The sequence below is a fragment of the Lissotriton vulgaris genome, chromosome 11 (assembly GCF_964263255.1).
Source record: "Lissotriton vulgaris chromosome 11, aLisVul1.2, whole genome shotgun sequence".
Taxonomy (NCBI): Eukaryota; Metazoa; Chordata; class Amphibia; order Caudata; family Salamandridae; genus Lissotriton; species Lissotriton vulgaris.
The window spans coordinates 296942185-296967284 of record NC_141699.1 but is presented as its reverse complement, the minus strand read 5'-3'; the positions used below and the strand labels follow the sequence as shown (position 1 = coordinate 296967284).

Genomic DNA, 25100 nt, shown 5'->3' with positions numbered 1-25100 from the left:
GCCACTCTCCATAGTAGGTTCCTTTAGGTCCAATCTCAGTCTTTGACTCAGATGATCAAAAAGATCATCACCTCTCACCACCCCAGGCACCCATTGTTCCCTTCTTAGGATATTACTGGCTATAGGGATCAATGCGAAGTAAAAAAAACATTAAAGTTTTCTACTGCCTTACCCTTTTATGGATTTCTAACCTGCACCACCTCTTAGAGTAAGCCTTGGCTGCTCATCCTAGAACCCTGAGAGAGTCGTACGAAAGGTATCATTTTTAAAATATCTAACTCAGGGTGTGCTCATTGGCTTTCCCCTTCGCCTTAAGCGTGCATGGCTTTTCAAGACCAGATACCATTCACCATATCTGTGCTTGCCTTCAGGTGAATCTGTTCACACCTTGTTCTTTCCACCGTAGATATCTGAGAATAGACACCATTCCTAGGAGCTTTACCCGGCCGTGCTCGGTAGGACAAATGTTTTCTAGAGCATGCAGGATGTGAGAGAGAACACTTTAGGGAGAATCATTGACTTGGTGCCCCTAAAGACCTTGGCCTATGCAGGAGCACTTGCCGAAACAGGAGTAGCCTCCCCAGCTCAGTCACACCACGGTTCATGCTTCATGACACATCAGACCGTTACCACTAAGGGCACATTTCCGGGGGCCTTTGTGTTATATGCCTGTTCTGAAAAATGCAAAACCTCATTCTTCTATTGCTGGATATTGGAGGATGTGGAAAGGGAAAAAGAGCTGTGATGGTGCTAGTGCTTTGATTTACACCCACCATGCATGTTGGTAACCTGATGAATCTATTGCTCTCGCTGCAGTTTGCTAACATAAACTTGCAGGAGGTAGGAATAGAGTTGTCAATAGGGGATATTTATTGCATCTCACTTGTATGCCTAATTTTTAGGTTTAATTTAGGAAAACATTCTTGCATATGTATACATTGTCTTTGGTCTAATTCTTAGTCCGTTCTTGCAAAAATATGCATGTCTGTCTCTTTCTAATAGTCTATCAAAACCTTCAGGCTTAGCTAAAAAGAAACCATTCACTAAATTTGAGGCTAGGCTTTATAAAGAAATTTTGCATGAGCAAAGATCCTTTACTAAAAGGAACTCTGTGAAAATGTCCTAGTCTTATAGAATATAATAGATCTGGCTATCTCCACACATTGGTTAGATCACTAGAAAGGTAGCAGGGTAACTACTTTCCTAAGTTTGCTAAGTAGATGACTCGCTTCCCATCAATGGCCATCGTGAATGAACACTGGCACTTAGCTCCCCGTTCTGGTATTATCTTTGTCCATCAGCTGTCCTTTCAATCACATATCTTAAAACTGGCTTCCTCCTTCCTTTTAATACTCCATTACTTTGACTACCCTTGAACTGTTATGAGCATGTGTTTTGGTGTTAATTTCTTCCAGACTTGATTACTTAAGTACTGTTTATTTTGTCCTTCTTCTGTATGTGATTAATCAGCCTCAGCATGTCCAAAACATGGCTTCCCACCAGATTCTTGGTCTGGCTCATCATGTGGCATCTCTGTAGTGGCGCCCGAACGTTAAATGTATCATTTTCAAGATTGTTCGCTTCTGCCGAAAGGCCATGTTTCAATCTGCCCTGTGTTCATCGCCAGAAGTGTCATACTCTTCACACACACTTCCCTCTTCTGCTTCTAACCTTTTGACCATTGCACGCATCCATCGTGCTTCATGCTGAGACCGATTTTTCACCTATCTACCCCAAGGCTATGGGACTTTCTAGTCGGGCATCAGAAAGACTTCCTCTCTCTTCTCAATCTGTAAATTAATTAAAACATGGTTGTTTACTATCCCTGTCACCTGGTGACTAGTCATCTTGATGGTGTGTATTTGATGCAGCACTGGGAAACCTCGTTGAGATCACTGTTGTGCTATATCAAGCATATTCATATATACATATATAATTGAAAAATAGCATGAAGGATAATTTCATATGGAACTTAATATACACATTTCACAGTCTCCCCAATATAAAAACAATCCTTTAAAGCCTGACATCACATTAAGTGACCTACTATTAAACCATGTGCCTCCTTCTTAGCCTCTGATTTTTGTTACAGTATTCCTAAAATTGGCACTTATTAAGAAAAAAAAAAGCGCCAGTGCACTGTTCTTTTCTTCACATACACGTATTTCAACCCCACCTGAGTTTGAGTGCATGGGTGTCGCTTAAGATGCCTGCAGAGAAATAGAGGGTTTGTGTATTTTGAGATGGCATTGAAACATCTATTCATTCTAACTGCTTTATTGTTTTGTCCGATGAAAGTATGGCTGTATCCAAAGCTTTTTGTGCTTTGCTACTTGTTTGCTTCCCTCATCTTTATTCATATCAGGCAAAAAATCTTTCTGCAGCACCACTGCCTGATCGCCACACATTTCTAACCTGCTAACTCTCCTTTCAGCCATTACATCGCTAATTAAGAGAAGTGCCCAAAAGCGTGCCTGTTAGCCGCCTGGTGTTAAATGTTCTGAAGTCCATTTCCAAGTTAATCATCGAGCCCGGACTGCTTTTGCCTCTAGGAGAGCCTGGGGGACTAGTGGATCATAGGGCTTTGTAACCATTTAGATGGAAAAGTAGCAAAGATATTCGCTTAAAAACTAGGTTTGTGTTGTAATGTTTTAAGTGTGGAAGTAGGAAATCGGTATTTGGAACATTTTTATTTGGTGTGAATGGAAGTGAGTCAATCAAGTGGAATCAGCGCAACGCAGCAGCTGATTCACTTGGCCTTGCGTCATGTGAGGCAGCACACACAAGGTTATAAGCATATTATGGGCGGGTTCTTAGAACTGTTTTTCAGGATTATGATCAGGTAATAATTGGAGTATTAAAGTATCCGTTAGGGTACCAGATAGTATAGTACTTCCGCTTAATGAGTTGCCCGTTTCCAGTTTGAGTTGATCTTTGCTAGGGTAGTCGGCGGCACCCTAGGGTCAGCTGTTTTATGACTGAGTGACCAGCCTGGGTATGAACGAAGCATTTGAGCTCCTTTTGATTCAAATGGCACATCCTACTCTTTCAGTCAAGCATTTTAAAGAATTGTGGTCGGCATCCAGAATCTGGGGTTCTTTCTTACCTGTAAGGGGTCGAACTTTGAAGAAAAAGATTGAAACAATTTCATCTTCTAGATTGGCAAACGCATCAGCTGAATATAATGGGGCTGTGTCCTAGAAGAAATGTTTGCCTTGCCTCCAAACCTACTGACACTACAGCTAAAATCAAAACATCCACAAACATATCCTGCTGCTAAAAGAAATGGCAATGTTTACAATGCATAGAGTATCAGTGCTAATGTCTTGATGTTTCCCTCTCTTCTTCTGATCTTTAGACATCTTTGAAATCCAGTTCCCAGATGACATAGACAACGACATTGGGATTTTGATCACAGGCAACCTGCATTCCTCTCCAAACTCCTCTCCTGTTCCATCCCCTGGTTCGCCGTCTGGCATTGGAGTAGGATCACACTTCCAGCACAGCAGGGTAAGAATGGATGGTTAGTTCTTGAACTGTAATTGGGTTCAGGTGTGCAATGGAAGAGGAGCACATATGGCCTGTAGCCAAGAAAAATTATGCTTGAATCTTAGTACTTTTACAAGTATACAGTTTATAAGAATGCATTGAATGTTTAGTGAAAAATATGTTGTAACAAACTGAGGAGAAATATCTGGAACATGCAGGGGGAATAAAAGACTTGTGCTGAAAGAAAATTTACCTCGAAGACTAGTTTTAAACACAATAACGATAGGAGGAGAATGTTTCACAAATGGGCTTGTGAGCAGCGGAGCAAAAATTCTTGGAGGTCTTATTTCTCATCTTTGTAATTTTGATTAATGAAAGCCCATACTTGTCAAAGTACTTCCTTTAATAGGTCTCACCTGAGACAGTACATGTGCTGTCGCTTACAAGATCTTTTTTAGCTTTCATGGGGCTTAGAGCCCGCACATTGCTTACCATTTGTTGGCCTCAACTCACTTATGTCCTTGCTTCTTTGTTCAGCATATGCCAGCTTCACTTCCTCTTTGTGCATTGGTCTCTCCTCTGGAGCGTGGCCCAAGAATTGCTTCCTTGACCAGAGAATGTCCTTCCATTGCTCACGTTTTTGAGCATGGGATACTTTTTTCTTTCATTTGTAGTACTCCATAAGAACATGTATTTACAGGCCATCAACCTCCTGTCCTTCAACCCCCTCCTCCCACTCCATCTTATTATTAGTCCTCTCCCACCATCCCTTTCTGCTCAGTGTTCTTGTTTGCCCCCTCCCAACCTCTCACCCTGCTCTGTTATTTCTTGTTCCCTCCCAACCTTCTCTGTGTTCTTGCTTCCCCGTCTCACATCCCATCCTGCTCTTATTGCTTCCCTCCCATCCCTCTGTGTTTGCTGCTTGCCCCCTCCTGTTTCTCTTTGTGTTGTTGCTTGCCCCCTCCCAACCTCTGTGTGTTGTTGCTTGCCCCCTCCGACCCTCTTTGTTGTTGCTGGGCCCTCACACTCTCTCTGTGTTATTGCTTGCCCCCTCCCACCTTCCTCTGTTGTTGTGTACCCCCTCCGACCCTCCCATCAGGGGAAAAAAGCATTTTCAAAGCCAATTGGTCTTGCCGACGTGAACGCTACTGCCTTTGTCAATCTTTAGTTTAGCCATGAGGTTCAGAAACTCAGCTGCTGTACAGCGTAGCTGAAAGTAATGGGAATAGAAGTGCTATGACTCTTTACTTTACCCCTGCTGCATGGCTAAAAAAACATTGACAAAGCCAATAGTTCTCGCGCAGGTGCGACGTATTGCCTTTGCTAATGTTTGTCTGTCTTTACAGGGCCAAGGCTTTCCAACTATCTTAAAGGAAATGACTGCTCTTACTGGGAGTAGCAAAGGAAAACTGCTTGCTGCCAATGATTTTGATAGGCCCTTGATTGTCAAAAGCATTAGATTGGCCAGCAAAGAAGTTCCTCCTGTTGTCATTGTTAAATGGCAACAAGTCAAATGATAATGAGCTAGATATGTAATTGTAGGCCACTTTAATGAAGGTGTTCATTCCTTTTTAGTGGGCTGTGGTGGAATCCAATAATTAGACTGGGAAGGAAGAAGAGAAATCATATTTGATGTAATGAGTGTTCACTGTCTTCAATTTCCCTTCTGATTTGAAATCTTTTAGAGCTAAGAAGGTGTTATAAAAACTGATTTATGTTGAAAGCTTTATTTAATTTAATTTTTAGTGCCAGTGGGATATTAATCTAATTGCGTAATTACATTGAGTTATTGAAAATTCTTGAAGAGGATTTTAAGAGTTTTATGCAAAAGTGGTGGTGCATTGTGAACTGCCACGTCTCGTTTCTTATAGTATTAGGTCAGTCATGGTGTTCTATCAGGAAGAAAGTCTAAGGTTGTTGAAAGAATTGAATTTACAGTTCAATTTTGTTAGAAGAATGTTAGTGGTGTTGCGCTAAACGTTTTATATTATTTAAAAAATACTGCAAATGGGTTATTTTCCAAAAACACCAGAGGTCAGAATACAGTAGCGTAATTAAAAGTGGATTAAAGAGAAAACATTAAACGCCAACCAGGAACAGTTACTTGTTAATCGAAAATAATACATAAACAGACGAGCGCAAAGAAATTATAGTCTGAACCTGGAACAAAAGCCACAGAAACAGACCTAAATATATCTAATACATTTAGGTAAACCAAGAACAAGGCCAATAGGTGGATGGGACAGTAAAACTGAAAACAAAAAATGGACCACTTGTAGTGCATTCGGCCCAAGGAAGAAGGGGCAGGATTAAAATCCGTGACTGGCAGAGACAAGATTTGGGATTACACCACAAGTCGGCAAATAGAAGTACAAGAATAAGATTGAATATGAAAGAAATGCAAACTTGACTCACGTTCAGTTGATACAGTGCTGACCCAGACTGACATACGTAATTTTTATTGAGTGATGCCCACAGTTATAAGTATAGTTGTCATGGGCAATTAGACAATCCTTATGACAAATGTTACCTGTTGTCCCTTTAACCTCAGATCCTGAGACTTGTGAGCTTAATGAGTTCTGTGAATGTTCTTGTTTAGTCTTTAGCATGCAGAGTAACTAGGTTAGTAGTCAAGACTTACTCTTGAGCTGAGATGCATGGGTTGAAACTGAAATACAGGGACATGAAGAATTACTTGAGGCAAGTAGGGCTGGTCAGAGTACGGTTGAGCAAGAGGAGTAAAGAAGGTGCACCTAATATATAACCGCTACAGAGTTAGGTTGAACTCATTGTAGGATTGATACTAGATGGGGGGCTATAGAGGAAATGTGAGTACATAGGAGAGGGAATTGACTGTAAACAGATGAGATCGTAACGTGATTGACAGTAATAGAAGAAAAGATGCTTAGTTGAACAACAGGTGACTGCATAAATAACAGCAAACATGGATTGAAAGACCATTAGACATGGCCTAAGGGGATCAGAGGCAAGAAATGAAGGTGGTCACTGGAGAACGGATGGGAATGCAGAGGGGGACAGTGTAATTGCAAATACCGTAAGAGGGCTTAGGAAGCTGACGGGGAATTTAAAGAACCTAAGATGAGAAATGGGTGAGACTTGAAGTGTTGAGAAGAGATTATCAGTTGGACTAGCAGCAATAGAAGAGGTGGGGGAGCAAGTCTACTAAGAGACGTAGAGAGCAAAAGATATAGAATGGAGAGGGCAAGACTGGAAGTGGGCTGATGTGGGTAAGTAAAGTAGAGCATAGATTAGCAGAGTTAGTATCAAGTAACAAAATGGCTCTAGACCACACGGCAGACTGCATAAGAGCAAATGGGTAAGCACCGAACACACAGTGGAAGGGCAAAGAGGACAGGTGAGGGAAACAGATATACCAGATAGATTGGATAACAGTGGGGCAGGTTAGGAAAAGCTGTGGAAAGTGAGAATTGAACAAGCATTTGGCAAAGCCAATAGGTCTAGCTTTGGCTGCCCGCCTTTTGGCTTAGTCAGTACTTATTATTTGGCTTTGATGGTGCTTATTTCTTCTTCATGGTTTTTGCAAAACTTTATAGTTTGGAATTTGCAGGACCCCCTCAAGGTAAAAATGAAAAACAAGTATCGGTAAAGCCAATAATTCTATTGTTGACCAGCAGCCTTTTGGCTTTGTCAACAGTTATTTTTGTTTTGTCATGGTTTTTGCAAAACTTTGTACGGGCTCTCATCAATCTAAATAAAATAATTGGGCTGAAAGCAAAAACATATTTTTGTGTCTTGAAGAGCACACAGTGCTGTTGTAGTCCCTGGCTCACAAAGAAGCTTCTTTGAGTGTTTGAATGTGCTCTTTGTGAAATGGGCAGAATTCCATCAAGCATTGTAAAATTAGCCAGTAGTTGAAGTGGACTGACCAACAGCCCCATGCTGTGTGCATTAGTGGACTGAATTAAAATGTGATGAACAGAATAGACCAAATGAAGAGGGCTGGTTGAAAGCCCCCACAAGTAAGTATATCATACATATAGTTTTAGTAACCTTAATTACTCCTGGCTAACCCCATACATAAAAAAAGCAAGATTAAAGTAAAAGATGGTAGCATGGAAGAGGTGCAGGGAGTGGGGGCATAAGAGTATGGCCCCTCGATGCACAGCCATGGAATGAGCAGAGGGTTGATGAGAGTTGTGGGTAGTGCAAAAGGAGTAGAATATCATCGATGTCAAATTCAGCCTGGTGCAAGTAGATAGCAGAGAGGAGAGGCCTAAGTGGCAAGAATAAATGAGCAACTAGAAATGAGAAGGTATACAGTAAATAGTTGAGGAGAGTGGTTTTTTGACTTGGAGAATAGAGAGCAAAGCATAGACAAAAGGGTCATGTGCTAGAATGGGGGGGTGTGTGATGCTGGTCAGACAGAAAAGGCAGATAGATATAGCAGAAGGGCTCGAAACTTACTTCAATCGTGAAGGTGACAATAGACACTGAGGTGAGTCAGGGTTGGGTGTACTATTCGGCGTCAGCTCATCCTGTTAGCATTGCTTGTGAACAGGTATCTTTTGTAACCCAGAGATTAGCGTGTCTTCTTTGAAGTCTTTGTGAGCTGGCATTGTCTGTGGTTTCACTTGTTGAAGTGGGTGGGGACCATCAGAGGCGCAGCATTAGCTTACATGCATTAAGCAGCTTTGTACATTCTATGGTACCTGCTTCTCAATGCCTTGTGATGAGTGAGTGGCTCAGCACTGGTCTTTTATCTGCAGCGTCTATAAGTTAACATGGCTGCTAATGGGCCACGCTCTACGAACTATAAGGGCACTCTCCGGTCACTCTTCTGCCCTGTGGGCTCACCATCTGAGGTCACTGCCTTTGCCGTGTTTTACTGATGTTTGTTCTTTCATGCTGGCTGCTTGAACTGTACATTGTCCTAAAGTTTTTGGACGCACTATGTGGTTAAGTGAGACAATATGGAGACAAGGGATGGACGGAGAGGTTTATGAATGACCGAGAAAGCCATGGGTGATAAACCAAAGCGTTGTCAGTGGTGTGTCGATGCTTAGGAAGGATAAAGTGAGAAATAAAACACGTAGACATCAGAGGTTCAAGAAGCACAAGGTAGTTAGTATGCCCATCCTCTTAACCTATTCAAACCCCATCCCACTTTTTAAAACCATTCCATTCCCACCCCTGACATAATTAAAATTACCCCTACAGATCTTCAGTGCTTTTTGCACACACAAGAGTTATATATTTGAATAACCTGACGTCTTGGTAGTCCTAAAGTCTATTTTATAAACTGATATTTAAAGGTTTTACTTGATGCCGAGGAGGTTCCTTTTTGAACAAGCTTACTCGAGTTCCATTTGTAGCACCTATATAATTTCTTTTTTATCCACCACATGTAGAGCTCTAGAATCCTGAGCCTTAATAAAGGGTTTCTGATGCTCTTTTCCTTTTCCAGACTTTTACTACCTAGAGTTGTCATATTCTCTTACCAATGCATTTTCTCTTTGGAATCATGAGGTTTTCTAAACTTTCTTAATGCGATTGAAAATTTTGAAATGTTGTGCTGCATTCCTTTGAACTTTTCAACCGCAACTTCCCTTTATTTGTCTTTAGTTGTAGGTTTTTGACAATGCAGCTATCACATTTACCCTTTGCTAACCATATTCATAAGCTGGTATTTGGATCTACCCTATCAGCTTTCTTTGATGAGCCTCTTTCAGGCATTAGATGCAGGCTGTCGGTCATGGCTCATTTTAGTGTTTTTTATTTTCATCTCTCACCTAAGACAATTTTCTGTTTAGGTGCATTTTTCCACTGCTACTCTAGTGCTTGCATTGAACTGCTTAGGGAGCTACTTTACATCTATAGCCTTCTATCTTCTCCTGCTTTCTCCAGGTAGAGTTCCTTGATCTAATCTGCTATCACTATCTTGTGTTAGCACGTTCCACCCAGACTTATTGGTGATTTTTTTGTTTGTTCTGTTTCCAATTGATGCCTAGCTGAGGTGAGCACACTACATCACTGCACAGCTTGCCATCTGATGATCTGAGGAGCGTGTCTACTGACTCCTGATTTCCCTCTAGATCATGAAAATAAATACATGCGTTGCCTTGTGCTGGCTAGCAAGACATAAAATGAAAGAATTGGTTGTGGTCTGGTAACATATTTGTAGGTAAAGTAGTATTCTCAAAGTATAGTACTAGATGAATATTGTACCCAGGATTTGGAATTACTGATCTTTAAAATTAACATTTTGTCTAAGGTCAGCCGGAAAGGGGAATTGGTGTATCGCCCTCCCGGTCCATGTGCAAACTTTTCTATTTCGCTAGTGGAGGCGCTGACTCCGCATGTCAATTTAGACAGTGATTTTATACTTCTGGGGGAATTTAATGTTCATAGTGAATTAAAGGAGTGTAGAGAGGTGCAGTCGATATTGACTGACCTGTCTTTACTGGGCCTAACGCAGGCGAACATTGGTCCGACGCATCAGGCAGGACATACCCTGGACCTAATCCTTTCCAACTCCCCCATGATTAACTGCCTACCTCCGACACAGGTCAACTGGACAGATCATTTCATTTTGGAATTCTACACTCCTAATATTTGCAAATTACGTTCACATCCATTGGCACCACCTATTAGACGGAGACAATGGCATAAAATGACCCAAGAAGCCTTCAATGAAAGGTTTGCTGAACCCCCCATTATTTCTATGGAGGGCATTGAGGTGGCTCTAGCTAAGTATGAATGGGCAATCACTACTGCGGTGGATACCATTGTCCCCCTAAAACTGTTTACACCACGTCCGGCACAGGCAGGTGGCCTGGATTATTCTCAATCCGGCTTTAGACCGAAATACAGTACGGACGATCTGCATATGTATCAGGACAGAGGTTATTCCGTTGTCCTGATACTGTTAGACTTATCGGCTGCGTTCGATACTGTGTCCCATAACATCTTGATTGGACGGCTCGCAAACATCGGTCTTGAGAACAAGGCACTGGCCTGGTTAAGGAGCTTTTTATCCAACCGCACCCAATGTGTCACCATGGGCGCGTTTCGCTCTGTGGAGGTAGAGATCACCAAGGGGGTGCCACAGGGCTCAAGTTTGAGCCCGACTCTCTTTAAAATCTATGTGGCCCCCCTGGCTAGAATTATGAGAGCTTTTGGTTTCATCCCAGTGTCATACGCGGATGACACACAGCTCCTTTTTCCTTTCAAGTCTCTCACCACCGAGGTCAAAACCTCCTTCTCCGAGTGTATGAAGGCTGTGGCCCAGTGGATGTAATCGAACTGCCTATAATGTAATGTAGGTAAGACTGAAGTCATGCTCTTCGGGGAGGCCAAAATCCTTTGGACCCCGGACTGGTGGCCACAGGATCTTGGGCCAGTCCCCGACCCCAAACAGGTTGTGAAGAACTTGGGAGTACGATTGGATCAGGAGCTCTCGCTGAAGCAGCATGGTAACCACATTGTGGGCTCCTGTTTTCACGTGATAGGCCTTTTACGCAAAGGGTTTCCCTTGCTTCCTGGAAAACATTGGTGCAGGCTCTCGACCTTAGTAGTCTTGACTTTTGTAATGGGCTGCTGTTATCGGCAAATGAGGGAGTATTAGCCAAACTCCAAGTTGTGCAGAATACTGCTGCCAGGCTGGTTTTGAACGCCCCCCCCCCCCCACCCCCGCCCTCTTTTGAACAAGCTACATTGGTTGTCGGTTCGCCAAAGGATAAAGTTTAAGACGTGTTGTGTAATTCACAAGAGTCTCAATGGACTAGGTCCCTCATATCTGAGAGACAGATTTGTACCCTATAATCCTGTTCGCTCCCTCGGGTCTAGTAACCTGCTTCTATTGCGTGTGCCTCATGCACAGAAGGCCAGACAGGGAGGTAAAGCGCTATCAGTGGTCGGGCCCACGTTATGGAACAAAAACCCTTGGCGCTCAGGCAATGCCCGGAACATCTGCTGTTCAGGAAAAAGCTTAAAACTTTCCTGTTTCAAATCTAACTCCTCTTGAATGTTCTCCTTGATTGTGCTTGTGGTGTTCTTAGGGCGCAGAGATACTCCTTCAGGAGTCTATTCGAGCGTGATAGAAACTCGCAAATAAATAAATAAATAAATAGTGCTTCAAACTCTAACTTTGTGGATGTCCTTTCATAGTCAAGGGCCAGGAACATTTCTGTGGAAATCTCAAAGTAACATTAGTTAAATGTCCTACCTAAGTTTAAAATACACTTGTGCCCTCTTGAGAGGCTCCTAAAGGCCCTTTGCCACTGTGCCTTACAAGGAAGCACAAAAAATAACCGTCACAACAGTACCTAGTATCTGTGATGTCTTCACTAGTCTGCAAGTCATTCAAGAGAGGAGCATCGCATGAGTAAGGACATGTTTTGTTCCGCTTTAATTTGACATTGTATAAGTCTACCAACATCTTTGAACTCTACTTTAACGTGATTTAATTTCAGAAACAATGCATGAGCTTCAATAGGTCCAACAATTGGCAGTCATTCGTGGCAAACCGGCAATCAATCAATCAATCAATCATAGCATTTGTATAGCGCACTACTCACCCGGGGGGGTCTCAAGGCGCATGGGGAGGGGGAGTCCGCTACTGCTCGAATAGCCTGGTCTTGAGCTGCTTCCTGAAGGCGAGGTGGTCCTGGGTCAGGCAGATGTGGGTCGGGAGGGAGTTCCAGGTCTTGGCGGCGAGGTAGGAGAAGGAACTTCCCCCTGTGGTGGCTCTTCGGATGCGTGGGACGGCGGCGGAGCCGTGGCTGGTCGATCGAAGCTGGCGTTTGGGAGCATAGAAGTTGAGGCGGCTGTTGAGGTATCCTGGGCCTTGGTTGTGCAGGGCTTTGTGTGCGTGGGTGAGGAGACGGAAGGTGATTTGCTTGTTGACCGGGAGCCAGTGCAGGTCTCTCGTGTCCGGAGATGTGGCTGCGGCGGGGGATGTCCAGAATGAGTCGTGCTGAGGCGGTCTGGATCTGCTGGAGTCTCTTCTGGAGTTTGGTGGTGGTTCCGGCGTAGAGGGAGTTGCCGTAGTCCAGTCGACTGGTGACGAGTGCCTGGGTGACCGTCTTCCTGGTCTCGGTGGGGATCCACCGGAAGATCTTGCGTAGCATGCGTAGGGTATTGAAGCACGATGAGGAGACGGCGTTGATTTGTCTGGTCATGGAGAGGGAGGAGTCCAGGATGAAGCCCAGGTTGCGTGCGTGGTCCGTTGGTTTGGGTGCGCTGCCTAGGGCGGGGGGCCACCAGGAGTCGTCCCAGGCGGAGGGTGAGGCTCCCAAGATGAGGACTTCCGTCTTATCAGAGTTCAGTTTCAGGCGGCTGTTCTTCATCCATTCGGCTACCTCTTTCATCCCTTCGTGTAGGTTGGCTCTGGCGGTGGCAGGGTCGTTGGTGAGGGAGAGGATCAGCTGGGTGTCGTCGGCGTAGGAGATGATGTTGAGGTTGTGCTGGCGTGCGATGGCTGCGAGGGGACTCATGTAGACGTTGAAGAGGGTTGGGCTGAACGAGGAGCCTTGAGGAACGCCGCAGATGACTTCGGTGGCTTCTGATCTGAACGGGGGGAGGCGAACTCTGTGTCCTCCCAGCGAGGAAGGAGATGATCCACTCCAGTGCCTTCTCCTGGATTCCGACGTTGCTGAGGCGCTGTATTAGGGTGCGGTGGCAGACTGTGTCGAAGGCCGCGGAGAGGTCTAGGAGGATGAGGGCTGCTGTTTCTCCGTTGTCAAGCAGTGCTCGGATGTCATTGGTGGCTGCGATCAGGGCGGTCTCGGTGCTGTGGTTGGCTCGGAAGCCAGACTGCGAGAGGTCGAGGGATCCGTTCGTCTCCAGGAAGGCGGCCAGCTGCTTGTTGACGGTCTTCTCGATGACTTTTGTGGGAAACGGGAGCAGCAAGATGGGTCTGTAGTTCTTGAGGTCGGTGGGGTCGGCTGATGGCTTCTTCAATAGGGCACTGAGTTCTGCGTGCTTCCAGCTCTCCGGGAAGGTAGCGGTGTTGAAGGAGGTGTTGATGATGTCCCGTAGGTGGGGTGCGATGATAATGTCAGCTTTGTTGAAGACGTGGTGGGGGCAGGGGTCGGTCGGAGATCCGGAGTGGATGGAGTTCATCGTGCGGATGGTGTCTTCGGTGCTGATCGTGGTCCAGGCGCGGAGGGTGGTGGTGGGGGGCGGTGGTTCGGTTGTGGCGTGCGTCGGTTGCGTGTTGAAGCTGTTGTGTTTGTCCGCGATCTTGTTGTGGAAGTAGGAGGCGAGGGAGTTGCAGAGGTCTTGCGAAGGGGTGATGTCGTTGTTTCCGGCGTTGGGGTTGGAGAGCTCCTTAACGATGTTGAAGAGTTCCTTGCTGTTGTGTGCGTTGTTGTCCAGTCGTTCCTTGAATGCCGTCTTCTTGGTGGTGCGAATCAGTTGGTGGTGTTTTCGTGTGGCGAGTTTGAGGGCGATCATGTTGTCCGGGTTAGGGTCTCTGCGCCAGGTGTTCTCAAGGGCTCTGCAGTTCTTCTTGGAGCACTTGAGTTTGTCGGTGAACCAAGGGGCTTTCTTGCTGCTGGGTCTGCTAGGCGGGGTCCTCAGAGGGGCGAGGTCGTCTGCGCAGTCGCTGATCCACTTCGTGAGGTTGGTGGCCACTTGGCTGGGGTTCGTTGCGCTGGTGGGTGGGCTCTTGTTCAGGGAAGTTGCGAGCTGTTCGGCTGTGATCTTGTTCCAGCTTCTGCGGGCTACCTGTTGCAGGTGGTGGTGGATCGTGGTCCTTCTGAAGCTGAAGTGGACGCAGCTGTGGTACGTCCAGTGGAGTCCAGTGGCGTGGCTGAAGGCGATGTCCTTGCTGGATGAGAAGACGGGGTCTAGTGTGTGTCCGGCGTAGTGGGTGGGGGTGGTCACCAGTTGCTTGAGACCGAGGTTGGCGAGGTTGTCCAGCAGGGTGGTGGTGTTGCGGTCGTTGTTGTTCTCCAGGTGGAAGTTGAGGTCCCCGAGGAGGATGTAGTCCGCGGAGGGAAGGGCGTGCGGGGTTGAGAAGTCGGCGATGTCCTCGCTGAATTGTGTGCGTGGTCCCGGGGGTCTGTAGATGAGGGTGCCTTGGGGTCGATGTGGATCTGGAAGTGCAGGTGCTCAGCGACAGCGAGGGTGTCGTCGGTGTTGGTCGTGATGCGGATGGAGTTCCTGTGGATGATGGCGATGCCTCCTCCTGTCTGGTTGACGCGGTCCCTCCGGATGATCTTGAAGCCGTCCGGGATGGCGATGGCGATGTCGGGCGCTGAAGAGGCGTTCATCCAGGTTTCCGTGAGGAAGGCGACGTCTGGGGCTGTGGTGTCGATCAGGTTCCAGAGCTCGACTGCGTGTCTGTGGACGGAGCGGGTGTTGAGCAGGATGCACTTCAGGTGGCTGCTGTTGTTGCGAGTCGGGGTCTTGGGCACTGCTGGAGTGGTGCGGGTCCGGATGCAGGTGAGCTTTCAGGAGAGGCAGCAGAAGGGTCCGTGAGTGCGTCTCGGGGTGGCTTGGTAGCAACCCGGGAGTCTACCGGCGTTGAGTGCGATGAGTTCGGTGGCGTTGTAGGTCCGGCGGGTGGGCTGGGGTTGGCGGGAACCAGGGGTCCTGGCGCTGGGCGCGGTCCGGTCGCGGACGGGCGCAGACGGGCTTACCTTTGGCGCGCCTTCGGCGCACAATCGGCGCGCAAGCTGCGCGTCACCGCTGCGCGTCACCGCTGCGCGTGCGCACGGTCGCCATTTATGGCGAAGTGCAGGGAGGGAGGGGCAGCTGGGAGGCGGGAGCAGGGAGAAAGGGGGCGTGGCTACACTCCCCGGCGGTGGGAATCGGCAGCGGGGAGTGGGTGCAGGGGTCAGCAGCACAGGGGGGGGAAACCTGGTACAGAGATCAGCACGGGGACAGAAAAACAAAGTATCAGGGAACAGACAGAAAAAAATAAATACAGCAATGGAAACAGTTGCTTGAAATTGCCCTTGAGGAAATTCGGGGAGTAGTCGTAAGCAAGAAAAATCATCCTATTGTATTCGATGTGTGAACGATCAATTATGAGGTGGAAAATAATTCATGTCTGTAGACCAGAGGTAATTGACGGTCAGAATGCCATCACTAGATAAAGCATCTACGGCCCGAGGTAGGTAGTATAAGAATGACATAGTGCACTTTTTGGGAACACAGGATGATAGACTCCTCAGTGCTGACCCTGAATGTAAATAATTACATGCTTCTGCCTTTTGTGGGCACCATCCTAGGCAATTAAAGGATGCATAGTTTAAAACAAACAATATTTCTGTAGATGTATTTATTTTCTTTTTGACAAACGAAGCAGCATCGTAAAATACATGCCCAAATGAATGCAGGTTATCAGAAATGTACTGGCAGATAGTTGAGTCTGAACCAGCTCACATCTGCTAGAAAATCTTTGGGCTCTGCTGGTGTCTTTCCCACCTGACTTTGAAGGAGTGGGGAAGGACAGAGGGGAACATGTTTGGTATGCATCCACTTTTCAAATCTTGCAATATACAGTGTACACTGTTCTATCCTGTTTCATTCAATAGCATATATGAATGCAAACAGACTAATGAGCAGTGAGCTACAATCTTACTTGAACTTAAAGCATAAATATAACAACGCTATGACCGTTCTAACTGGTCATTGCACTACATCATTATCCGTAGAGCACAGTTCTAAGTTTCAGATGGGGACTGTGTTGTTGACTGAATAATATGTAAGTACGTGTGTGTGTGTGTGTGTGTGTGTGTGTGTGTGTGTGTGTACACTGATCTTTAGCTGAACACAATGTGGCTATGGAAAGTCTACTTATTACTTGGTCTGGGTGTCAATATCTACAGTTCGGTGATTTAAGGTAGTGGACAAGGGCTTTGTTGGAGTGTGGATACTCTGGTTCAGATTGAGTATGTTTGCTCACCAAAAACATACTTTGGGCTGATAGTTGTTACTTGGGCTCTTGAACACCTAGCTTTTTTAGGCCGAGGATATGCCATTGAGCCGAAACACATATATTTTTATAGCCAGTAAATTACGCTAATGTACTCCCTTCCAGAGTTTTATGCGCTAGAATGAAAAACTATGCTGTTTCCGGACCTAGTTTTGGGAAGATGTCAAACTCGTCCTTTCCTTTCATTGGCCAAGAAGATAGTTTTCATGGATTTAATTTTCAGTGGTGCTGTTTGTGAACAGTAAAACAAGTCTACTTTCAGACTGAATTTTTGAAAGTTTATATTCTAATACTTTTGTTACCGGCCATGACCTACTTACAAGTTTTCTTTTGTGCTCACTTTACTTAGAAGTAATCCCAAAACACCATATTCGAATTTCGGACTATGAATAAAAAAGCTCAATATCAGGAGCGCTTTTAGTGGGAACCCACTGCAGAGGAGAGGATCGTGAGTGTACCTCTTTATTTGAAAGATCCTGTTGAGCAGATCTATCCATCCCAAGATGATGGTTTTCACATAAGTCGGAAGTCCAAGCTTACAGCAATCACTCTGAACTGAGAGCAAATACTCTGTAGACATTCACATCAGTTCACAGTAGGAGGTTTGCGCATTACCTCGCTGAAGACAACACTGCAGTACACTTTGTAGAAACGAAGTGGCAAATCTACTTTATCCATGTCTATTTAATGAACCTGCCTTTCATTGTGAAATCTAGATGAACCATTCCAATTAATTTAGCAGGTAGCGCCAGTTAGGGGCCGGACAACCTTAGTTGCCAGGACTCTAACTCATGGTAACTCAACAATGGCAAAATTTGATTACGGGAATTCATAACAAACTTATTGCACTCATGGCAAAGGTTATGAGTCCAGGGTACAGTAAGCATTTTATCTGCAGATTACCATGCACACTGTGGGTGCCAAAGCAATCTTTACCTACTGCTGGCTTAGGACCGATCATTTCAGAAAACTAGAACACCTTCCTTGAGTCGAATGTAAAAGGAGAAGCTGCCTAAAACAATTCATCGGTTTGCATTCAGTAGACTAGGCATTTTTGTCCCCTGTATTGACAAACCACAGTTCACTGAGCTAGGCAACCGAAGCAGCATTGTTACTATGCAAAGTGGAAGTACAGCAACATGTATCCCTTGGCACATGCACTCCATACTTAATTTTTTTGTGTTCTGTAATAGCTCTTTAAGTAAGCACCCCCTTGCTTTTCATCTCCATCTTATATGATCCTTTTCATTTGAACAGCAACTATGCTATGAATGAGAGAGAGCTCAAATTATTTTTAACGTGAAAATAGCTTTCAAGTACTGTAAGCCTGGTGGTGTAGCACTGCCAGCGCACTTAGTTGTATTCACTCCACTGATGCTAATCATTCTCTGATCCAACCATTGGAATATTGTTGCTCCTGTACCGTAAGAGAAAGTCTGTTGCTCTGCAGCAAAACGGGATTTGTAAATCTCACCCCGACCTGTACTTTATTAGAGCATCATTATCCCAGGATCTTGTACATAAAACCAGTGTTTTCGGGGCAATTATTTCAACCTTGTTCATTGTGCAAAGGGGATATTTGAAACGTGTCTTTGGTATACTCTTGATCAGTATTTAACTTTTTCTGTTTGTATTTAAGAATTGAAATTCACTACCTGGTAATTGAATGTTCCCATTAACCTCTCCGATTTTACTTTCTCTTCCTCCAGAGTCAAGGTGAACGTCTTCTTTCCAGAGAAGCCCCTGAAGAGCTAAAACAGCAGCCACTCGCGCTCGGATACTATGTGTCCACTGCCAAAGCAGAGAATCTGCCACAGTGGTTCTGGTCCTCTTGCCCACAGGCGCAGAACCAGTGCCCACTCTTCCTCAAGGTACAGGATCTTGAGTTGGTCATGCTTTGTTCAGTTTGAGTAATCTTTAAAAAAAATTGTGGGGCAAATAGAAGATTGTGAAGGTGTTTATGCATATGACATAGAGTTGGGCTTCCAACCCAACAAAGCCCTCTCTGCAAGATAGTGCTGATCAGATGTACTCACCCCACCTCTCTCCTTGGACCCTCAAGGCAAGCTGTATATTTCAAACCAGCAGTAGCGTTAACATTCCGATATTGGGACATCATCATCAGTCTCTATGTGCAATTGTACTGGGACCACCCTCAAATGTGTGCAGGAGCTCATGAGTTACCTCTCATTCTCCAATGTTCTCTCCCATCAACACAAAACTAGGTACGTGTCTTAAGGTTTGCAGACAATCCGCTCCTCTTCTAGCCTGTTGTGAGTCCCTCTTCAGTGGCAGATTGTAGGAGTGTAGGGTATCTGTGCCTATGGATTTCGAACACCCTTGTGCAGATGAGCGAACCCCGGCCCCTGAATGGGCTGCCAGCTTTTTAGCATTGTGTAATAGAAATTTGTGCACACGTGCAAAAATGGCTTCTGGAGTTTGGCCTGACTAGATATTGGGCAAACCCTAACCTGCTGACGCAAGACTCAAAAAGCGAGATTAAGTACATTTTTGGGTACTTTATTCTGCACAAAGTCAATTTAAACTGCACATCATGGAGACCTACCACGCAATTCTGGTCTGTTAAAATGGTTCGAGCTTTGAATAATTTGTGGACGAAATCAAACCCCAGTTAGCAAAAACACTTTATTTGAAATTTTTATTCGAGACGCTGCAGATTAACTCTTTCTTAGCCAAATGGCCTACGCCATAGGCTATGTGAAGGTATCCCAGGTGTATTCTTTGCTCGTCAGACACTAACAAAGATATTGCCAGCATTTTCTTCTTTTGTCCAGTATACTCAATTCCACAAAGAAAATGGATTAAGCTACTGGGCCTGAATCTGAAGATTAGGAAACACCTATATGCCCTGAGAATACTAAAATCAGACAGTTCACGACCCATTGTATTTGGTGTTAGTAGATTCTTGTTGGCTGCTAGCTATTTAAAGAAAAAGAGAGGGCTACAATTTTAATGTAGTAATATTCTAAGCTTGTTCTACCTATTGGTTCCCAAAACAGACCACGTTTCAATTCAACTAAAATGCCATTGTTCCCTACTGCACAACTTGAATGAAACTAAATTGGCTTGAAGAGAATATCGTAGAATTCAATACATGCATTATTGTATTTTTTCTTTTTTTTCAACATAATCTGTTACTTTATTTATTCGGACTGTTAATCTAGTATGCATTTGCACTTTAGATACATTCTAAAAACAAGATGCCTAATGCCGTCTGATTAACTGAAAATTTTAATCTGTTACTTGTAATGCATTTTAACTTTTAGCGAAATTATATCTTTTAAAAAATTGCTTGTGTATTTTCTGTGCTCATATTGAATTTTTATGGCCATGTTCTTTAATGATTCTTTGAATCGAAATAAAGATGATTGATTGACTGGAGTGCACATTAGGCACACTCTTTTATTCATATCCTTCTCCCTTTTTATGTAACACAGTTTTGTAGGAGGGAGACAGTTTTAATTTTTCACTGCAAAACCAACACATCCTAGGACAAAAGGACAGAGAGCTCAATACCGCTGTACTTCTATTAACATAATTGTGTCTATTTGCTACATAGTGTACTACATCTGGCCAGTCATGCACCAGCATATGGTTATTATGGTAACATGCCCACTCTTACGTCCCGGCTGTTTTCCATTCTCAACCTGTGGGTGTCCTTATCACGTAGTTGCAGCATGCCCTCCACTTTTATTTTTTAACCTATGGATCAAACCCTGCTTCTAGCACACAGCAATATTTTTACAGGGAACTTTCCTCGCTGAGTAGAATGTCTCGCTTCTCCACGTGGACCAGGATAGAGTACCCCTCCTGCCAGTGAGTTAGAGAGACAACCTCCCCAAGCCCTTCATCTCTCCACTAGAATTCACCCCCACTGGAATGGGAATGGTGCGCGCGGTGTACTTAGCAGTTTCTTTGCCTGCTGCTGACAGGCAGGAATACTCCAGGCTGGTATTAAGAAACCGCCTACGTGCTAAGAGTAACGGACGAACGAAAAAAAAAGTAGCTTGATGATTATTTGTCTGGGGCAGAATTTCATCTGAGGGTTAGGTTATAATGTATCCTATTTGCAATGTTTAGAGCTTGGAATACCCATTTCTGGAAGTAATTTTTGACCAACTCCCCGTTTGATCATTATTCCCCCTACAGGCTTCGCTGCATCATCATATCTCGGTAGCACACACTGATGATCTCCTCCCTTCCAAAAACTCCCAGCGAACCTCTCATCCACTTGACTCTAAAACCACATCGGATGTTCTAAGGTAAGCTACCAAAGCGGTGTGTTTTGTTGCATCATATGTGATCATCCTTAATGGTACCAATAGTTCATTTTAGGAAATTGTTCTTTAATTTTAGAAACTCATTAATAAGTGATTTTAAAATTAATTTGCTCTTCAATTTAGTGCTTGGAATGTAGTATGTGAGTCTGCACATTACTGTAGTGAGATGTTCATGTTCTTAATGGTTTTGTTTTGGAGGCTTTATGAACAGGTGAGAAAGGGGATTCTGTTCTCATCTGCCCCCCTTGTTTCTTAAAACTGTTGGATAGAATGAGATATTCAGTGATTAAATTATTTACCAGATTAAAATGTGATGTAAATGGTAATAAGATCTTGGGAGATACCACTGATCTGGTCCCTCAGCTTGTGAGCTCTCTTTCTCTCAAGATAATACCAGTCATGTTACAAGCCTTTGCACCATTTGCTGGGTAACTCTGTTTTCCCCGTTGGCAATCTTGCAAATACCACTGTTTTTCCGGTTTGAGAGTGTGACTTCTACCCCTGTACCTAGGCTCTGTGTGGGCTAGCGTAGTTGGCAGCATCATCTAAGGGCAGGAGGCAGGCCATATTTTTCTCTATGCCCTGGATGTGTAGTGTCAGTCTTACAGTCCCCCCGGCTAATGTTAGCTAAGCTCTTTTGATGCAGCCAGTTTTAACTGATAAAAGTCCGAACCTCTCTTTTTGTTGATCAACATTCCTTATCTCTCAAATTGACGGAAAAACAACCGAAATGTTGTCTTATACAACAGTGATAAATTAACTTTAAATGTCCACGGTCTCTAACCAGAATCGTTCAACATCGAGATTTTAGCAATTTGAGTCGTCTTTTGGCAGGAGCAAACCTCTTGTCAGCTGATTACGGTTCATTTGTACTGTTTGCTTCAAAAGCAAAATATACTTAAGCCAGCACCAGCGTCAATCAAAAATACAAAAAATCTAACTTTTTTTTAATTTTTTTAAAGGCACATCCACTTGGATTTTCTATACCTGCCTGTGGTGTGCATTATCCAATCTGAAAGAGACACGTTAGTGATAGATTCCTTACCTTAGAATATCCCCAGGCGTCAGACTGGATCCGGAAATTTTTGCGTAGCAATACCCCTGCGCGCTGGTAGGCGTCGTCTGCGGCTCCGCGTCCGTCGTCGGCGTCGTGAGCGCCGGGATGACGTCATCGGAGTATATAGACGGCGCCCATGCGCGCTGACGTCAGTTCTTCTTTTTTCCGCGCCAGCTAGCGCAGATCCGGAAGAAGCTCTACCCCCAGTCACTTTTTGACTGAAAACTTTTTTGATCTTTTTGATCCTCTATTTAGTCGCTTCTCGACTATCGGTGCCAGGGATGCCCGGGTTCAAGCCTTGCTCGAAGTGCGGCCGACTCATGTCGGTCACGGACCCCCATCGCCGGTGCCTGAAGTGCTTAGGCCTCGACCACGACGATCGAACCTGTGACGACTGCCGGGCCCTGACGTCGAAGGCTAGGCGGGAGCGGTCCCGCAAGCGTCTCGAGCTGAGGCAGTCGGCCCCGCGCCGCTCCAGGTCCCGGTCCCGGTCCCACGGGAGGTCGAGGGACAGGTCGCGAGGTCGGAGTCATCGACGCTCCGGGAGTGGTCACCGATCGTCCGGTTCCAAGTCCTCAGGTAAGAGGCATGAGAGGTCGGAGCGACACCATCGATCCTCCGACCCGCCCCGTCGCTCGCACGATGCGACCGGGGACTCGGGCGACACCGCCCACGCGGCTCCGCGGGAGTCGCAAGCGTCGCCGCCTGCCCCACACCTCCGGGTCCCTGGGCACGGCGCGTCGCAGGAGGAGGTCGAGAGGTACCTCATGGCCATGAGGGCCCTCCCTCCTCAGTCGGTTCCCGTGGCGCCTTCGGGCCGATCGGCTCCGTCTGGAGGTCCTTCCGGGTCGGGCGCTTCGGCCCCGACGACGTCGGGTGCTTCGGCCCCGGCGCCGCTGGCGACTTCGGTCCCGGCGCCGCGCGACCTCGCTGGATCCGGCTCCGGATCCGGGACCTCGCCGGTCGACCTTACGACCTCACCGGCGCCGTCCCTTCAGGTGTCGTCCCCGGCAGCCGATGTGGTTGCCGACCCCAATGCTTCCTACGGTCCTACTCAGGTGTCGGAGGGGCGCCGCTGGGCGCCGATTCCGTCGGCCTTCGGAGAATTCTATCTCCACGAGGAGGCCCTGGCTGTTAATCCTGGTCTCCAGGAGCCAGGTGACGAGGAGCAATGGGAGGGGTCCGAGGACCCTCTGGCACGTGATTGCCAGTCGCATCAGGACTGGACATATGAGCTTGGGGAGGCCAGTGGTATTGACACCTCGCCAGACACTGGATTTACGTCGCCCCCGACTGTGGCTTCGGAGGCGGGTTCTGCTTACAGCGTAGTGTTGACGAAGGCAGCTAAGGCCTTAAACCTTCAGCTCCCCGTCGCGGCCGTGAGGACTAATCTCCTCACTGAGGTCCTCAAACAGCAGTCCGGTTCCACGGAGCCCCTTCTGCCGTTCAATGAGGCCTTGTGTGACGTTCTGCTGGGCACTTGGTCCAAGCCCGCCACAGGCCCCCCTGTGGACAGGAACGTGGCCAGACGCTACCGCCCGGCACCGGGCGACCCATGCTTTTTGTCCACCCATCCCACCCCGAGAGCCTGGTCATGCAGGCCTCTACCTCCCAATCCGCATTCCCGTCGGCCCCGCCCGACAGGGAATCCAAGAGATATGAGCAGTTCGGGAAGAAGGTCTTCTCGTCTGTAAGCCTGGGGCTACGGTCAGTGAACACCAACTGTCTCTTGGGCCGCTACACCCACACTCTGTGGGACACGGTTGCGGAGGTGCTGCCACAATGCCCTGAGGAGGTCAGGGCTAAACTCAGCCAAACCCTTGCGGACGGCCGAGATGCGGCACGCTTTTCTATCCGGTGTGGGCTGGATACCACGGACTCACTGGGCAGGGCGATGGCAACGACGGTGGCGGTTCGACGCCACGCCTGGTTGAGGTCCGCCAACTTCTCGGCCGATGTCCAGGCCACCCTCCTGGACATGCCGTTTGATGGCCGTCGCCTCTTCGGCGACAAGGCAGACCATGCGCTGGAACGTTTCAAGGACTCCAGGGCCACGGCCAAGTCCTTGGGCCTTACGGCCCCACGCCAGCAATCGGGTGCCTTTCGCTCCTTTCGTGGCCACGGAAGGGGCGCCCCACCACGGACCGCCAGCCACACGCCGCAAAATGTCCAGCAGCGCGGTGGCGGACGTGGGAACCGCCGTGGCGGTGGTCGGGGTCAGCGGCGAGGACAGTCCACACCTCCCTCAGCAGCCCCCGCCTCAAAACCTTCCTAGTCCGAGTTTTCAGGCCCATGTGACGCCTGTGGGAGGCAGGGTTCGCCATCACCTCTCCCACTGGCATACAGTCACTTCGGACAGGTGGGTGCTGCAAATTGTCCGAAGGGGTTTCTCCCTCCCCTTTGAGTCTTCCCCTCCATCCATGCCACCTCAATACCATTGTGTGTCGGGGGATCACTTGCAACTTCTGCAGGAGGAAGTTTCGGCCCTCTTGGCCAAGAGGGCCATCGAGCGCGTTCCTGGGCCAGAAGTAGGACGTGGTTGTTACTCCCACTACTTTCTGGTGCCCAAGAAGGGCAAAGTGGGCCTACGCCCTATCTTGGATCTGCGGAACGTCAACGGCTTCCTCCGGACGGAGAAGTTCAAGATGCTCACTTTGGCTCAGGTCCTGGCTGCCCTGGACCCAGGAGACTGGATGGTAGCATTGGACTTGCAGGACGCCTATTTCCACATCCCCGTCCTGCCGGCCCACCGGCGTTACCTGCGGTTCACGGTAGGCCTAGAGCACTTTCAGTTTACCGTGCTCCCCTTCGGCCTTACCAGCGCCCCACGGGTGTTCACGAAGGTGATGGCGGTGGTCGCAGCCCATCTGCGCAGGCAGGGGGTATCAGTCTTCCCCTACCTCGACGACTGGTTGTTGAAGGCGGGCTCGCCCCAGTCAGTCGTCAGCCACCTCCAGACTACGGCCGACCTCCTGCACTTGCTGGGGTTCTCCATCAATGTGCCGAAGTCGCACCTGTGTCCCTCTCAGAAGCTCCTTTTCATCGGAGCGGTTCTCGACTCGGCGCAGTTTCGGGTTTACCCACCCGAGCAGCGGGTTCGGGATATTCAGGCTCTGATTCCTGTCTTCAGACCGTTATCCCGAGTCTCAGTCAGGTTGACGCTGCGGCTTCTGGGACTGATGGCCTCCTGCATCCTTCTGGTGCGTCACGCCAGGTGGCGGATGCGGGCTCTGCAGTGGGACCTGAAGTTTCAGTGGGCCCAGCATCAGGGCGACCTGTCCGATCATGTCCTGATCTCGGAGGGCACTGCGAAGCAACTGCAGTG

General features: G+C 47.0%; 1 protein-coding gene across 1 annotated transcript in view; it reads left to right on the top strand.

The window, feature by feature from the left end:
* Positions 1 to 25100, top strand: part of MED13L (mediator complex subunit 13L) — a 1083173-nt gene that overhangs the window by 1031748 nt on the left and 26325 nt on the right. Inside the window, exons 28-30 of the mRNA XM_086943260.1 lie at positions 3359 to 3510; positions 18127 to 18288; positions 20588 to 20700. Of these exons, the coding sequence (XP_086799386.1) occupies positions 3359 to 3510; positions 18127 to 18288; positions 20588 to 20700 (427 nt within the window). The remainder of the gene's footprint in view (positions 1 to 3358; positions 3511 to 18126; positions 18289 to 20587; positions 20701 to 25100) is intronic.